The sequence below is a fragment of the Terrapene carolina genome, unplaced genomic scaffold (assembly GCF_002925995.2).
Source record: "Terrapene carolina triunguis isolate 2854851 unplaced genomic scaffold, T_m_triunguis-2.0 Scaffold95, whole genome shotgun sequence".
NCBI lineage: Eukaryota > Metazoa > Chordata > Testudines > Emydidae > Terrapene > Terrapene triunguis.
The window spans coordinates 49,057,490-49,074,204 of NW_020664446.1; the positions used below are offsets into that span (position 1 = coordinate 49,057,490).

The 16,715-nt window shown below is 41.1% G+C and overlaps 1 protein-coding gene across 3 annotated transcripts; it reads right to left on the reverse strand.

Annotated features, from left to right (window-relative positions):
- Positions 1–638: 638 nt before the first annotated feature.
- CDK1 (cyclin dependent kinase 1) lies at positions 639–15,531 on the reverse strand. 3 transcript variants are annotated; one of them, XM_024199802.3, is made up of 8 exons: positions 15,440–15,531; positions 11,214–11,270; positions 9,174–9,330; positions 6,754–6,877; positions 6,024–6,194; positions 5,037–5,200; positions 4,760–4,901; positions 639–1,020 (listed from the first exon to the last, which is right to left on the reverse strand). In XM_024199802.3, exons 2-8 carry the CDS (start codon positions 11,248–11,250, stop codon positions 904–906), a joined length of 912 nt encoding a protein of 303 aa, XP_024055570.1. In that variant the 5' UTR covers positions 11,251–11,270; positions 15,440–15,531; the 3' UTR covers positions 639–903. The 3 variants fall into 3 exon arrangements, with proteins under 3 accessions (XP_024055570.1, XP_024055569.1, XP_024055573.1); XM_024199801.3 differs by having other exon boundaries at positions 15,392–15,524; XM_024199805.3 differs by lacking the exon at positions 15,440–15,531 and adding an exon at positions 15,392–15,421 and having other exon boundaries at positions 11,214–11,265.
- Between the last annotated feature and the right edge of the window lie 1,184 nt (positions 15,532–16,715).

The following is a 16,715-nucleotide window of genomic DNA, read 5'->3' on the forward strand; positions in this document are numbered from 1 at the left end:
CTTTCCCCCTGAAACCTCAGAAGCTCCTGATCAGGCTTTTTTGTATTGGAGTCTTGGCTCTTCAGGCTAGGGTAGAGATCTGACATGCTAGTCTGACTGAGCTCTGTATCCTGGCAGTGGGAGGGTTGGCTGGGAACATGCTAGTCATAATTCACTTTCTGTAGAGCTTGTAAATATTGCCACACATAGGGAATATGGCTGAGATTTAAGCCAGGTGCTTGTAGGACAGCTTTGCACTACCAGAGTGGGGAAAGAGGAGTCTCACAGAGGTCCTGCAGCACCACATCCATATGGTTGAAATCACCACATTGTTATCTACCCAAAGCAAGGGGAGGAGAAGTTACAACTGCCCAAAACCAAATAAAAATGAAGGTTTTAAAACAAAATAGTTAGAAGAAATTACGTGCCAATTTGTTCAACTACTGGAGGCAGAAAATCTTGTTGCCTGAACTGAAGGGCATAGTTTGGTCCTAGAGACTCCAGCAACAGCACTGGCCTACCTCTGAATTCCTTATGTGGGGGGTATTACCTCATTAGTAACGAATGAGGAGCAAAGCAACGGAATTGTAATATCTTCAGATTTCACATTTGGGTACTCCCCCATCTGTGGTTCAGAAAGAATCCAGCAAAAAAGAGTGGGGGATTTAAAGCTTTATTTATAGAAATAGTGGACTGCATTAATAGCAGCAAGATTTGCATTGTATTTAAATTCAGCACTAATAATAGGTTAATATTTATTTACATTTAAGTAATATTTAAACCAGGACACGCTAAATACAGCTGCAATTTTAGAGCAGAAAGGACACATACAAAAAACAAAAACAATTAGACAGACTCAATAGTAAAATGTCACGATTAATTATTTTGCTCAGACCACTCAGGTGGATTTAGTCCAATGGTGAATTAGAATTTCTTAATCTGATTGGCTGGAAGATTGGATTTGTCCAAGTCATCAAAGTATGGATGGTTCAAGGCCATTTTGCCAGAGATTCTTTTTGCAGGATCATAAATTAACATTTTCTGGGGATAAAAATAGTTTAGTTATGAAATGTAAATGAACTTAGTTATTTGTAAAGCATGGTTGAGCTTTATCTGCCAATACTTTAATAAAATAGAAAAAGGAGTTCTCCTATATGCGAGGACTTCCAAGCTCACTTTGACTAGGAAGCTTCAGTTTAAAAGGTATTTCAACCTACATCTTAAATACAGCAATTCTTAGAACTTTAAAATATGAGACAAATGCATTCATTTGCCCTCTGGTTTAGTAACCAAGTCACTATGTTTGGTAGTTCACCTATTTGCATGCTTTTAAAAGCAACTCTGGGTACCTCATGGCAGCATTTGCCTTAGATTTAGTTTCCTGATAATGCAGCATTAACACCCTGCAGGATGTTATCAAGAATTCCATGCTTTTTAAGAAGTGCATTAATAGGCAGAATAGTCCAAGTTTGTTTCCCTAAATTCAGTATTCTTAAACAGATGTGAAGTTGACAGTCAATGTTTGCGCTAATACATATAAAATACTCTTAACTGCTCACTTATATGCACAAATACAATGTGAAACTCAGTTTGAGAGGTATGCAAGTGTGTTCAATGTAGATGGGGTTAAGACAAACGAGGGATTTTTTGTAAACAGCTTAAGACTGAGAAAATGGCAAGGTTTTTCTCCAAAAGAACAAAGATTAAAGATTCACCACAAATGTTACATACAGTGTATTATTAGTCTCCCCCCCACCAGTTTTAGTACTAATGAGAAAAGGAAGCATTTTAGTTACTATGGCATTCAAAGGCCTTCTAGGCCACATAAGGAACCATTTAAGTTAGATAAAAACTTAAACTCAACTGGACTACTTTGTAGTATGCCAGTCCCAAAACTAAGACAAGCCTATGCAGGGCATGGGTCTTTCCCTTGCTGTATCCTCTTTTCAGTTAAAAGGTATGCTTTTGATAGGGAAATCCCAAAGCTCCACCTACCTCTTCCCTCCCACTCTCCAAGTTACCAAGGAAGACAAGGAGCATTGCCTTCAAAAGAGTCAATTCAGATTCTGGAAGACGGACAGACGGATAATGGAGGGTCAAGGTACCCACTTCAAGACAGCAAGTCCTTGAATATTTTTAAAATGTAATCATTGTCTCTATTGGGAGGTCTCCCACTTTGAATTTCCAAGCCCTGAACTTCGTTTGGCTAAACAGTTCTATAAAATAGAAATGTAAATATTGCTTCTGGCTTTAGAACTTGTGTATCACGTTTTAGCCCTAAACAACATGTTACAGCTCAGTTACATCCCTGAAAATAGGGTTTTCTAATGAACACTGACAACCTATATTAGTTAATTTTGGGAGTTGATGCACTTATGGGAAAAAACATCTACAGAGTAACCTCAGAGTTACAGACACCTTGGGAATGGAGGTTGTTCATAACTCTGAACAAAATGTTATGGTTGTTCTTTCAAAAGTTTATAACTGAACATTAACTTAATACCTCTTTGAAACTTTACTATGCAGAAGAAAACGCTGCTTTTATCCAGGTTAATTTAAATGAAACAAGTACAGAAATAGTTTCCTTACTTGGTCAAATCTTTTTTTTAAATTTTGTCTTTATTTAGTAGTTTACATTTAATACAGTGCTGTACTGTATTTGCTTTTTGTGGGGGGTGGGGTGCTTTGATCCTGCTGTCTAACTGTGTATAGCAGGGGTCGGCAACCTTTCAGAAGTGGCATGCCGAATCTTCATTTATTCACTCTAATTTAAGATTTTGCGTGCCAGTAATACATTTTAACCTTTTTAGAAGGTCTCTTTCTATAAGTCTATAATATATAACTAAACTATTGTTGTGTGTAAAGTAAATAAAGTTTCAAAATGTTTAAGAAGCTGCATTTAAAATTAAATTAAAATGCAGAGCCCCCCCGACCGGTGGCCAGGACCCAGGCAGCGTGAGTGCCACTGAAAATCAGCTTGCGTGCTGCCTTCGGCACGTGTGCCATAGGTTGCCTACCCCGGTGCATAGGCTAGGAAACTTTTTAACACATACATTAATATCCACTAAGTTTTCGGGGCAGTATTTTTCAATCCTGGCATCAAAGAGTGCTGCGACCCCATGCGCCAGGTCACAACGCCACTCGCTCAAATTTGGACTGGCTGCCCCTCCATTATTATATGTTCTGCTTGTTTTACATTAGAAGTCTGAGTACTCTAAGCTGGAAGACTGATGACTGCAGAATTAGTTAAATACTGATCACACAAGAGAGAGATTTTTAAAATCTCTATTACTAGTGACATTACAGAGAAAGGAAGCCCTTGTTAAAGATTCATCACCCTTGCTCTTTCATTTAATGTTTTTGTGCTCACAAGTCATCCTAAAAAAAAGTGAGGGAAGACCAAGGACTTCATATCAATTTAAGCTGCACTGGTGCAGCGAATCTATAGTAGGGATTTGTAGAAGAACTATACACTACCACTGCCAAGTCCTGTGAAACAAAGTTTGTTTCACCTTTACTGTTCCACAGAGGTATTAAGATCAATGTCTCAAGCTTCAGGAAAAAGTTGGCACTTGGTTCCCTCCCCCGCCATTTGAAATGCAGGTCTTCCCTCCCTTCTTTGTTAGAGGGAGAAAAATCCCAGGAGGCTATGAATAGTTACATCACACAGGGCTGCAACCTGAGCTGCAGCCTTTCATCCCCACTAAGAGAATAAAGGATGCCAAGTTTACTAAAGTTGTCCAAGAATCCTAGGTTACATCATTATTGATTTCTAAAGATTTTGCTAAGGCCCTCCAAAAGAGGCAAATGAGAACCTGATATTTTCCATATGAAAAAGTAGAAAAAGGCAGGAGTCTTCCCCCCACTCCTCCCCAAGAGTTTAATCCAGTCTTTTACAGATTGTAAAGGATAGGGGAAGGGTTGGGCTTGCAGTTCTAAGTATGACAGACTGAGGAATTGTTTTCGAAATGTACAAATGGTTTTGAAGTTTCCTTAAAAAAAAAAAAAAAAGAAAGAAAGAAAAAAAAAGCCCTAATTCCAGCAGTACAATTCCACAAACCAAATATTGGTTCAATATAACTTTAAAAGTTCCAGCAGGTACATCGCTCGCTAACACACCTGATTACCATCCAAGTAATGACCAGGGTGGCCCCAGCATAATTTGCAAGATCAGAACACAAGGTGGCTATGCATTCCTCTTGTTGTGTAAAGAACTGAACAAGTCCAAACATGGCAGAGAAGCTGAATCTTTTGGCCCAGAGGTAAGGGTGCAAACAAAACACTCAATAGATCGTATTCAAAAAAGTCCAAGCTAAAGGATGACTCAAGATAAATAGAATGCTATAACAAACTGTAATTTGGCCAAGAAACTAGGAATTCAATGTACAACCCAGAAGAGCCATGCAGTCTTCAATGACAAGTATTTAAAACTTCAGGTTTAAGTTGTCTCTGAGTCACTAATATAAAACAAGCTCTGGCTGCCCTCCTGCTTACCGATAGCTATGAAGGTGAGATCAAGAGATTATTTTAATAGTCCAGAGACCAAAGTTTGCTATCCATTCTACTTCCTTAATGGATAGCAAAGTGTGCTAATTAGGCACAGTCACTAAACTCCTAGCAAGCTGCCTGCATGTCCCTTACTATTGCAGAGTTTGAGCACCTTTGCATTATAGTTGTACCAAGCTGGATTAAGTTGGTTTTAGATACCTTAGAAGACACCAGGTACTTTTAACCCCTAATAGCCTCCTTAAGAAAAAACTTAGAAGAAAAAGCCACTTACAGAGAGTAAATCTAGTCCATCTTCATCTAAGTTTTTGACGTGAGATGCCAGACTGCCAGGTTTCCACTTGGGGAATGTGTTCTTATAGTCTTGCAAGGATTCCACTTCGGGCCACACCTCATTGTTGGGTGTCCCTAAAGCTCTATACAAGAATAAGCAAAGAGCTGATAATTTGTATTCGAGCAATTGTAACGCATTATTAGAATGTTAGTGCAGAGTATAGCTTCATAAAGCATTCTTTGCGCTATGTATTTAGCAAAGATTTAGTGTTAAATACCTGAAGATTCTGAAGAGTTGATCAATTTCAGAGTCTCCATGAAAGAGTGGTTTCTTAGTTGCAATTTCAGCAAATATGGTACCAATGCTCCAGATATCTACAGGAGTTGAGTAACGAGCAGATCCTAGCAACACCTCTGGAGATCTATACCACAGTGTCACTACCTATTGCACAAGGAAATTCTTATTTGTAATTTATAGTTGCATTAAATCTTACAGCTGGTTGTACAAAAGTATGGCTCCTCATCTTCCAGAGGGAAAATTGTTCCGAATATATTAATTTTTAATAAAATATAACCAGAACTGTTGCCAACTAAACTACAACAAGTGGAATTTATTGATTTATTTGGAATAGCACTATCTGCAATAATTACATCCTGCTCTCTTTGAGGAGTGGATATATTTGCATGTTTATCAGCAAGGAACAAACAGATTTAAGTATTTTTGTTAGCATTTTGACAGAAACAGTCAAACTCTGTATGTTTGTTATGATCCGTGGCAGAACTCCCATTGATTCCAATGGGAGTTTTTTTAGGTGTTGTAGTTCAGAGCACCTCAGGGTAAGTGGACATAATAAACTTGAAAAAGTCAGTTTAAAAAAGTTATAGTACCACTTACTCTCAAGATTCATCCCTCACCCCACCATTTGTGGTATTACAACCACACTGTTGTCACACTTATCAAAACGTGTCTATCAGAGTAAAAAAGACATGACTACAGTGAAGCTACCACTGTCAAATGCACAAATTGAAATTGAAAAAGTAGTCTCACTGTTATAGTAATCTTTTTGAAATGTAATTTTAAGATAAAGTTTTCAGAATAATGATTTTCTTAGTTGACAGTATCCTTTTAGCTACTTCATATTAGTAGTTAGCATTTCCTCAAATAAACTATTAATGAACTGGAATGTGAGTTATTTATTATCACAGTGCCTACAAGCCTTAGTTGTGTCAGTTATAGGAAAAAAAAAACACTACAATTCACTTACCTCATGTGTATATACCCGGACAGGGATCCCAAAGGCTCGGGCCAGTCCAAAATCTGCTAATTTAATTACTCCTTTATCATCTATTAACAAGTTTTGAGGCTTTAAATCTCTGTGCAGAACCCTTCTTGAATGACAGAATACAATACCTTGCAAGATTTGATACAGGTAACTCTGTAGGAGTGAAATAAGAGAAGGGAAAATTTTTAAATTACCTTTACTGCAAACTACTGTTCTGCATCATGTGGCACTATTTGCTAATGTCAGATCTGCCACTAGAGTTGACATACTATAGAAATGGTCAGCTAAGAGCCATAACGTTGAAAACAGTAAGTAAACTTTACAAAATTCTCTTCATGAAGGCAACATTGTTATGATTAATGCAAAAGAGATATGTAACAGGAGTTGTTTATTATTAAAATGCTTGTATTAGAAATAAGTCATTTTTATGCTTTGAACTACATCTAAAAAAATTTGACAGTACACTAGACAAAGAATATCAGATTTAAGATTCAGAAGGTCCACTCCTTAATGATACCAGCAAATTGTTCCCGAGTCTCCCCTCCTCAGGGGTGAAAGGAAAGAAACATCAAAAGCAGTCATGCAGTTTGAAGTATTATTTAAACAAAAAACAAAGAAACAAACGACAGATAATGTGCTCTTTCCATATATATCTTTAAAATACAAGAGGAAGTTTATAGTGACACTGATAGTTACTATATTGACTCCTTACCTTAACAAGCATGGAATCTATATACTGGCCAGATGGAATAGAGTCCAAATATTTTTTGAGATCCATAGAAAGGAATTCAAAGATGAGGTACAGTCTTGAATCTTGCATAAGCACATCCTGAAGACTAATGAAAAACATATCTATGATACATTAACTCACTACTACACCTCCCCTGAACGCCTTACACAGATGCAAGCTGACATTACTGCTCAAGCACTTTTCCAAGAATCTCAGCTGGGGAAATGCTAAGCAATTCTAAGCTCTGAGGCTTTTCCTCCACATTGTCACAAAGTAACTGGTTTTCATCTGAGCTGGCATGAATCAGGGTTATTTAGCCTCTCTGCAGTATTGTCAAGCAATGAGATTCAGTGCAGTTTGGGAGATCAGGCACATATGAAATTATTAATGAAACTGGTAGTGCCAGGCCAACATGAAATTAAGAATTCAATCTTCTAGGCAGGAGGGAATAGTGCTCTAACGTCATCCAGAAAAAGATTCTGGGAAACAGAGAGAAGCAGATCCCTGTCCTTTTTTGAGTGTCTCTCTTTTTAAAAATGGCAAACAAGGTAGTAGATAGTGCAACTTTTGAAAATAAGTAAAGGCCCTATCCAACTTCCACTGAAGACAATTACTTCCGTAGGAGTTTGATCAGTGCCTAAATTACTATATTATGGTAATTTATAGTATGGTAATTCAATCTCACTGAGCTCTACAGAAACAGACTCCTATTTCAGAGGGGCTCCATGTGAGAGAAGGGGTCTACATGTGGACAGTTCAGTGAAAGATTAGAACCTAAAATAGAACTTGTAATTTAGCGTTTTTTATGCTCCCCTTCAAAAATAAGAACACACACAATGTGGATTGTGATTTGAACCCACACACAAGACAAAAAGACATCTTTAATCTTAACTGGTGAGCATATCTATCAACTAGAGCCCAGTTAAGCCAAATAGGATCTGTATACCCTATGAGGAATAAGTGAATATTTTAGAGGCAAAATATATTAAATGGTTTACTAAGGTCAAGCAATTCTACTATAAATTCAAAGATTTCTAATACCAAATATTTTAGTTACAACTCTCAGATTTGTACTAATTATGAAAGTGCACCATCAAACAGCTATATATTCTAGAATATCTGCTGCAAAAACAAAGCAAACCCTTCAGACAGCCAGGACTCAAGCAAAACCACGTTAGTGGTCAGTCACTAGGGTTAGGTAAGTTACTTGCAGTTTTGAAGTAGCAGGTGATCCTCATGGCTCACTGAAGAAAGACAGCATAAACGGATTCCAGAAGGGAGCCATAAAATCATAGAAATGTAGGGTTGGGATCTCAAAAGTTAATCTAGTTCAGCACTTTGCACTGAAGCAGGACCAAACACCCTGACAGGTGTTTGTCTAACCTATTCTTAAAAACCTCCAATGATGGGGATTCCACGGGTCTCCCTTGGAAGCCTATTCCAGTGCTTAACTATACTAATAGTTATAAAAGTTTTTCCTAATATCAAACCTAAGTCTCCCTTGATGAAGATTAAGACAATTACTTCTTGTCCTACTTTCAGTAGGCATGGAGAACAATTGATCACTATCATGTTTGTAACAACCCTTACCATATTTGAAGATTTATCAGGTTCCCACTCAGTTCCCCCCATTCCCCCCCAAGGGGGAGGGGGGGGGGGGGAAGCCTAATTTTAACTTTTCCTTATAGGTTAGATTTTTCTAAACCTTTTATAATTTTTGTTGCTCTTCTCTAGACTCTTTCCAATTTGTCCACATCTTTCCTAAAATGTGGCACCAAGAACTGGGCCTAATATTCCAGCTGAGGCTTCCCTAGTGCCAAGTAAAGCAGGACAGTTACGTCCTGTGTCTTACATATGACACTCCTGTTAATACACCCCAGAATATTAGCCTTTTTTGCAACTGCATCATATAGTTGACTTGTTCAATCTGTGATCCACTATAATCCCTAGATCCTTGGCAGCAGTACTACCATTTAGCCAGTTATTCCCTGTTTTGTAGTTGTGCATTTGAGTTTTCCTTCTTATGTGAAATACTTTACACTTGTCCAAATTGAATTTCATCTAGTTGATTTCCATTTCTCTTCAGCTGGAAAAAGGATAGCTATGCTGTACAGATTCCAAAATGACAAATGAGAATCTTGGAAGATTCCCAAAGTGGTGGGTGGAGGAGGGAGAGGGAAGAAGAGCAGAAAGACACTAACTAATAAGGATGTGCAGAGGAAAAAAATCATTATCTGGGGCTGTATGGAAGATTTGTAGCTATGAGAAATTCAGTCTGAAGCACAAGCAAGACCCTCCTCTTTCACTAGAGAGTGTTTAGTAATCATATTTGACATGGGAGGAGAGAGGGAGACCTTCCCAACACAGAAATTGGCTTAAATCTGAGAATATTGCATGCATACCAGACTATATTGGGATGGTGTAGCTCTTTTAGTAAAGAAATTTCCCTGATTGCTGTACTGGGAACACCTTCTTCCTCACTTTCTAGTCGAATTTTCTTCATGGCAACCACCTGGCCTGTGGATTTGTGTCGACCCTTATACACAACACCATAGGTACCTGACCAAAAAAAAAAAAAAAAGTTGGCATACACTAAACCACACTGTGAACTTTTAAGAACAGATCAAGTCATGTTTAGCCATTTCAGATGAAACAAGGCTTTGTTCTATATAAAGAATCACTGCAATGAAACCAGACACTTCAATCTGGATAAGGTTAGTATTTCATTTTATTCATTTTCTGTATCTATGCTATCAGTGATGTTTTATGTGCTGCATGCCAGAAATGGATAGTGCCATTAATGTTTGGGCAGCTGGGAAAGCCAGATTAAAACTTTGGGATTACTTCCGCAAGTCGAATTCTGAGCCATATAGAGAGTATTTAAATTTTGAGGAAGCTAGTTTGTTTTAAACTGGGATTTTTGTACTTTAGTTCATGATAAAGTTAGCTTTGTTACACTAAAATGAAAGTTGTACAAAGAGATATTGTTAAAAGGCGGCCTGTTTTCATACTTTTCTTGAAGCATTTTTAGTTCTTTGCTGTTTAAATTGAGCTGATACACACGAAAGATTAAAGTTCTTTAACGGGAAAACAAACCCATATTTTTAAAAGATCTTTGCATACATGTTTATGTAATACTTCAGAAGGCGCATAACTTCATACAGTACAGTATGTAAGGGTATGTCTACACTACAGGATTAATCCGAATTTAGATAATTCGAATTTGGGAAACAGGTTGTATAAATTCGATTGTGCGCGGCCACACTAAGCACCTTAATTCGGTTTTAAACCACATTAATTCGGTGGTGTGCGGCCACACTAACCCTAATTCGAATTAACAAAATCGATTTAGGCTCTACTCCGTTCGTCGAGGTGGAGTACAGAAATCGATTTAAAGGGCCCTTTAATTCGAATTAACTGGCTCTGTAGTGTGGACGGGTGAAGGGTTAATTCGGATTAAGGCAGCTAAATCCGAATTAAAGTCCTAGTGTAGACCAGGCCACAGTGTTTTACAACAGTGATTTCCCATAACAAGCAGATTTACAAAAGTGAATAGACTCTAGGTTTAGCCATTCTCTCTCATAAGGCCAGAGACAATTTGTTGCAAAGTCTCATTAGGCCAAAGAACTTGGTGCAAAATCTCAAGTCTACATAAAATCTGGAGTTTATGGAAAGACTGTACATAATCTTCTACTTTATAAAGTGATCCCTAACTGCGTAAACTAACTTTAAAGCAAAGAATGTGGATAATACCTGCACAGAGGAATTCAATACGTAGCACAAAAGTGATCTTCTTCCACAGCAACATGCTATTGTGCATGCATTACAACAGACTAACATTACTTCTGCACAGCAGTGCCATTGACTTAGCGTCTTCATAGTTAAATGAAAGATATCAGATCATACCACTTCCATGGGCAGGATGTAGTCCAGAGCCAGGATATCACAGAAACTGATACTATTCTTCTACATGTGCCCCCAAAAGAGAATGTAAACAGGACACAACTGCTTTTATGCCACAGCACAATCTGTGGGACAACCAGTGCATCAAATTTTAAGGGAGCCAAAAGGTCTTGAACTGTAGAGGCAGACCTCAAAGCCTACAGTCTATTCTCCTCCCACTCTAAGGGTTAGGAGTGGAATACAATCGGAGATGCGCACAGATAATCCTCAACATGAATGCAGGCAACTGACACCACAGGTAGGAGGTTGCACTTACTCCATTGGCACCATACCAAGATGCTTGAATGCACCTGTGCACTTATTTTGATGAGCCACAGATTCATCTTGTCAGATCTCACTTTGTAGATCTATACAGACTCATCCAGGCGCTTAAGTGTACTAAGACTTTACATAGCAGCAGAATAAGCTTCCTTCAGTGTCTAACAAATTGATAAGTCAAATTACATAGTGCAAAGGATCATCAATCAAGTGTTACTCACCTTCACCAATCTTCTCTATCTTTGTGTAGTCATCCATTGCTATTTGTTAGGACTAGCCTTGAAAGGGGGGGGGGGGGAAGAAGAGGGGAAGAGACAACAAAACCAGAGGTAAGTAGTTGCTATCCTAAAAGCAGAATACAAAGGGGCCATTGAATGTAGATTGGTGTCCTGGGACAAGCCATATATTATATAGTGAGACATTAGATTAGTTTGGGAAGGTTCTGAATGTGCACATGAGCTTTGTATCCTGCTTAAACTTGGATTCATCCAACTCAGTTATGACAAAGTAGCAGGGAAGACATTTCCCTTACTATTCACACCTCCACAACAAAGCAAAAAACCCCCAACCAGTGTTTATTCAGGGTTCCAACCACTCACAACAGCGTAAGGCTTTAGGTTAGGTGGTGGAGGTGCATAACAGGGATGCAGTGATCTCGAGACAAGAAGTTACTGTTAAACAACTATAGTTCTTTGATTGTTGCCTCTGCACATTCACACTTGAGAGCTGTGAGTTGGGAATTTTCTAGCTGTGTCCACAGGGATCAGTCACCCTTCCTCTCATATCATGGTCAGAAGATATAAATGGGAGAGTGGCCCCCAATCACCCCATAGGGATGGTCTACACTGGGGGCGGAAGGGAGGGGTCGATGTAAGATACGCAACTTCAGCTACGGGAATAGTGTAGCTGAAGTCGACGTATCTTATTTCGACTTACCTCAGGTCCTCACAGCGCGGGATCGACAGCCGCGGCTTCCCCGTCGACTCCGCTACCGCCGCTCACCCTGGTGGAGTTCCGGAGTCAACAGGAGCGCGTTCGAGGATCGATATATCGCGTCTCATCTAGACGCGATATATCGATCCCCGATAGATCGATTACTACCTGCCGATTCGGCGGGTAGTCTGGACGTACCCTTAGTTTCTTTTGATTGCTGATATAAGGGCAGACTTACACCACAAGTGGAAATAGTCAGAGACCCCCTCAAAAAAGAAAAATTGCAGTTTTTGTATGTAAATAGTTAGCGGGGGGGCGGGGGGGCGGAGTCAATTTTTTTCTTTTTTTTTCTTTTTTTTTTTTGCTTCGCATTTGACAGCACTTTACAGTGCTACCACCAAGGGCAGTGAAATGGTTGGACACCAGCAGGAGGAACAAACAATGAACAGGAAGGAGGCAGGAACCTCAACAGTAGAGAGGAGAGCGAAACAGATTTGGGAGTGAAGAGGGAATAATGGGAAGCATAGGAGAGGCTGCCCTAAGACTGCTCCCCACAACACACTCACCCAAGGGTCCTGTCTCCTTCTTTCCCAAGCTCATCCAATTCACTCACAGTAAAGAACTTGTACTTCTATACTTTAATAATCTGACATTTACTCAATAGAGATATATGAATATTTTCTCTAATACACAGTAAAGTAAGGCCCTGAACATATTTGCTTTGAAAAGAACGTGTCACAACAGTAAAAACCTCAAGCACCACTACTGTCCTAGACTAAGGTGAAGGTAGAGGGGGAAGGATACTGGGACGAGTTTAAACACATGATGGGGATGTCACGTGTAATTTTCTGTACAACTTCTCAATCCATTTCATTTGACACTGCTAAGCAGAGACATTAAGTTTGGAAAGGATTTAATGTATCATTATTGGCATTTACAGTAACTCCTCACTTAAAGTCGTCCCGATTAACGTTGTTTTGTTGCTGATCAATTAGGGAACATGCTCATTTAAAATTGTGCAATACTGCCTTCTTACATAGTTTGGCAGCCGCCTGCTTTGTCCACTGCTTGTAGGAAGAGCAGCCCATTGCAGCTCCCCACTCCCCTAAGTTGCCTAGAGCTGCCCAGCAAGCGATCAATCGGCAGTTCAGCTGTCCCTCCCCCGACTGCCATGTGCTGCTCCTGCCCTCTGCCTTGGAGCTGCTCCCAGAGACCCCTGCTTGCTGTGCAGGGGGCGAAGCAGGGGGGCTAATGTCAGGGTGTCCCCCTCCCCCCTGCTCCTGCACCCCGCTTACCCCTTCTCCATATAGAGCAAGGAGGGGACATGGACAGAGAGAGCTTGGGGCAGCAGCTGCTGTCTCAACTTCCTGATCCACTTAAAAAGACAATGCACTTAAGAGTGGGTCAGCTTACTTAAAGGGGCAGTGTGCATCTCTCTCTCTCCCACACACAAGGTGTGTCTCTCTGTCTGCTATGCTGTCTCCCCTCCCTCCTGTTCATGCTGCCTTGATGAGAGGCTACATTAACAATGTGTTAACCCTTGAGGGCTCAGCGGAGTGCTAGTTCAACATTTAGCAGCAAGGCATTCCCTAGAAATCTCTCTCCCTCTTCCACCCTCAAACTTCACCACCTCAACCAAAATTCACAATCATCATAGCTCTGAACAGTATTAAATTGTTTAAAACTTATACTGTGTGTATATCTATAGAATATATAGCTTTTTGGTGAAAAAAATTTCCCTGGAATCTAACCCCACCTATTTACATTAATTCTTATGGGGAAATTGGATTTGCTGAACATCGTTTCGCTTAAAGTCGCATTTTTCAGGAACATAACTACAACGTTAAGCGAGGAGTTACTGTACTTGATTTACTTTGATACAATTTTATAATGAAGTAAACAGTTAAATCTGTAGATGGGAAAGGGAAGGAGAATCAGGCTCATGGGTGAGTACTGTTCAAACAACTTTACTACAACAATGAAATGAAGATTGTTTTCACACAGATGTGGTAATAGTACATCCTTAACACACGTTATTTCAAGGGCTCACAAAATAAATATCTACATATTTTGACAGGCTCATTCTCTGAAGTCTTGTAGAAGAAGAATTTTTTTTTTTTTTTTTAAATTAGAATGTCTTGGGGTGGCTATGAGGTTGGTAACCTGATCACCCAACTCTTTAATTCAGGTGGTGGTGGTGGGTTTAAAAAAGAAGTAATACTGCCCAAAGACAATTTTACTACAAACATATGAGAACACAGTAAAAGAAAAACTCTTTGGGGCAGAGGCCTTTCCATCATGTCTATATACCATGAATTCCTACGGTGTTTTTATACAAAGTTACCACATTAACATTCATATAGTGTTTTTAAATAATGTTACTAGTTAGATTATGAAAACTGAAAGTGTTTGAAGATGCACTATCGACCTGACAGTTTAAAGCAGTCATTCCGATGCTATTTCTGCCCAGGAATCCCAATGCCAGTTTATGGTTTTGTTTACATTTTCCTAATTTAACTCTTGCTCTTCTGTGCTGTTGTATTAGAAAAACATACCACACACAGGAAGCTTTCTAGGAGCAGGGAAAGAGTGAAGCTGACTATAAACAAATGCTCAAAGAAGACAAACTAAAGTATTTCCCCTTTCTAATCTCTGTCAATTAACAGTATTTGGTCATTACTTTTTATCTACTAGCAGTGAGTTCAGACAGAAGTGTGTTAGTTTTAGGGTGCTCCACTTAGTGTCTGGTGTATTTGTCAGTGATTGTGGTGTTTGTTTACCTTCGCATGGTATGAGCGAGACAGCTTAATTTTATGTTCAAAATTTCCGGGCCTCGTTGGCCGGATGTGGTTACAAGTAAGGCCAGGGATTTAGCGTCTTTCAAAAGAACGAGTGGATTTTAAAATTTTAAACACACCCCTACTGCTACATTTCGTTAATATGGGTGCACTTAACCTATGAAACGGACGTGCAATTTATTCCTAATCTTATTAACAGGTCCCTCTGCCATTAGCCGCGGGCCGGCCGGACGCTGCAGCGCTGCGCTGCAGAGCTACAAGAGGCATGAGGTGAAACAGGAGGACACAGAGGCTGCCCTTGCCAGACAACTACTAGCGCCCATCGCCCCAGCAGCCGCCACCGGCTCTTTCGCTGCTTGCCCGGAAATAAAGGGAGGCGATTCCCTTCGCCCTTGCGCGGCCCAGCGCCAGCCACCCGCTCTCCGGCCCGCCATCCTGCCGGTGGGGCCGGGGCCTTTTCCTCACCCACTGCCCAGCCCCCGCTCGGGGGGGGGGGGGACCGATCCCCCGGATTCCTGCCCGTTTCCCGGCTAGAAACCCCCTCTCTCCTGCAAGCCCCCTCTGCCCGGAGGGGTCACCAGGCGGAGAGGCGCCCGCCTCCCAAACACCCCCGGTACAACCCCCCGCGTTTCACCGGCCCCGCACCTGCACCCGACCCTGCACCTCACCTCACTCAGCGGGCCCCGGCTCGAGCAGCCGCTCGGTCGGTCACTCACCTCCCTCCCTTGCTGCAAGAACAACCCCACACAGCGAGGCGCGGAAAGAGGACGCTGCAAGCGCCTGTGCGGGGCCGATTCGAACTAACCGCGCTAAGCCGCCCTCGCTCCACCAATAGCGTCGCGCCGAGATATTCAAAGCGGCCAATCAGCAGGCACCCCTAGGCAGGCGCCAAACACAAGCTGAAAGGCGGTCTCCGGGAAGAAGCGCGGCTGGGCTCGTCAACCTGAAAATGCTTTTGAGCGTCCTACTGATTTCTAATACAAAGGCAAGGAGCAGGTATTGTAACGTGGGCGGGTCCTTTCAATACTCAAGAAAGTCTTACTGGTACTTCCACCAGCATTTACAGGTGCCAAGGCTCTTTGCTTTGGGCTTTACTTAAAGAGAATCTTTAAAGTCTGCCCCTCCTGGGATGAAGGATTTTCCTGGGTGTTTCAATGAGACATTATCAATCTGTCTCATACTTTTTGTAATTTTTGTGAATGATCACAGCCCCCCCCCTCCCATCATTCAGAGGCCAGATAAATGCAACAAATTAGTAATGGAGATGCCAGCTATATTCCCTGGGCTCCTTCCTCTATCATGCTCATCAGTGCAGGATCTGACACCTCCCAATCAATGATCTTTGCAGCACCCCTAAAGTTGGACACCCCTAATGTCCGTTCCTTGAGACCATCCTTTGGCACATAGAATCATAGAACCGTAAGGTCAGAAGGGGCTGCAAGGGTCATCATGCTGTAAAATGCTCAGAGAGATTAGAGAGGCTAGAAAAACAGAAAACCCAATAATAACGGTGCATTTCAACTATCTCCATATTGTCTGGGAACATGTTACCTCAGGACAGGATGCAGAGATTAAATTTCTAAACACCATTAATGACTGCTTCTTGCAGCAGCTAATCTTGGAACCTAAAAGGCAGAAGTGACTTGTGGGGTGGGTCATGTCCCCCCCTGCAATTTCTGCCAAGGTTTATATCCACTGGAGACATCTGACTCCTCCCCAGCTGACTGCTATATGAAATGTATAGACAACTTCTCCCCCCCTCACACAGACCTGGGCTGGGCAGACCTGCTGTGGAGCTTCCCCTGGGTGGGTAGGGCATTTGGCAGCTGGGCTCCAGGCTCACTTGCTGCTCCGGTCAGCATCCACAGCACCTCTCTCCCACTCACCTCCCCTGCACGCTGTTGGCTCCTGCCCCCTCCCACAAGCACATAGCTGGTGCTAGCCTTCAGTGCCAAGCTCCTCATTTAGGCGTTTGCCCTGCGTCCCGACTGA

Excerpts from the sequence above, each read along its gene's own strand:
- CDK1 (XM_024199802.3), bottom strand. The coding sequence starts at position 11,250 with ATGGATGACTACACAAAGATAGAGAAGATTGGTGAAG. Across the intron at positions 9,331-11,213 it reads GATAGAGAAGATTGGTGAAG|GTACCTATGGTGTTGTGTAT; the intron begins GTGAGTAACACT and ends TTTTTTGGTCAG. Across the intron at positions 4,902-5,036 it reads CAACTCTTCAGAATCTTCAG|AGCTTTAGGGACACCCAACA; the intron begins GTATTTAACACT and ends ATTCTTGTATAG.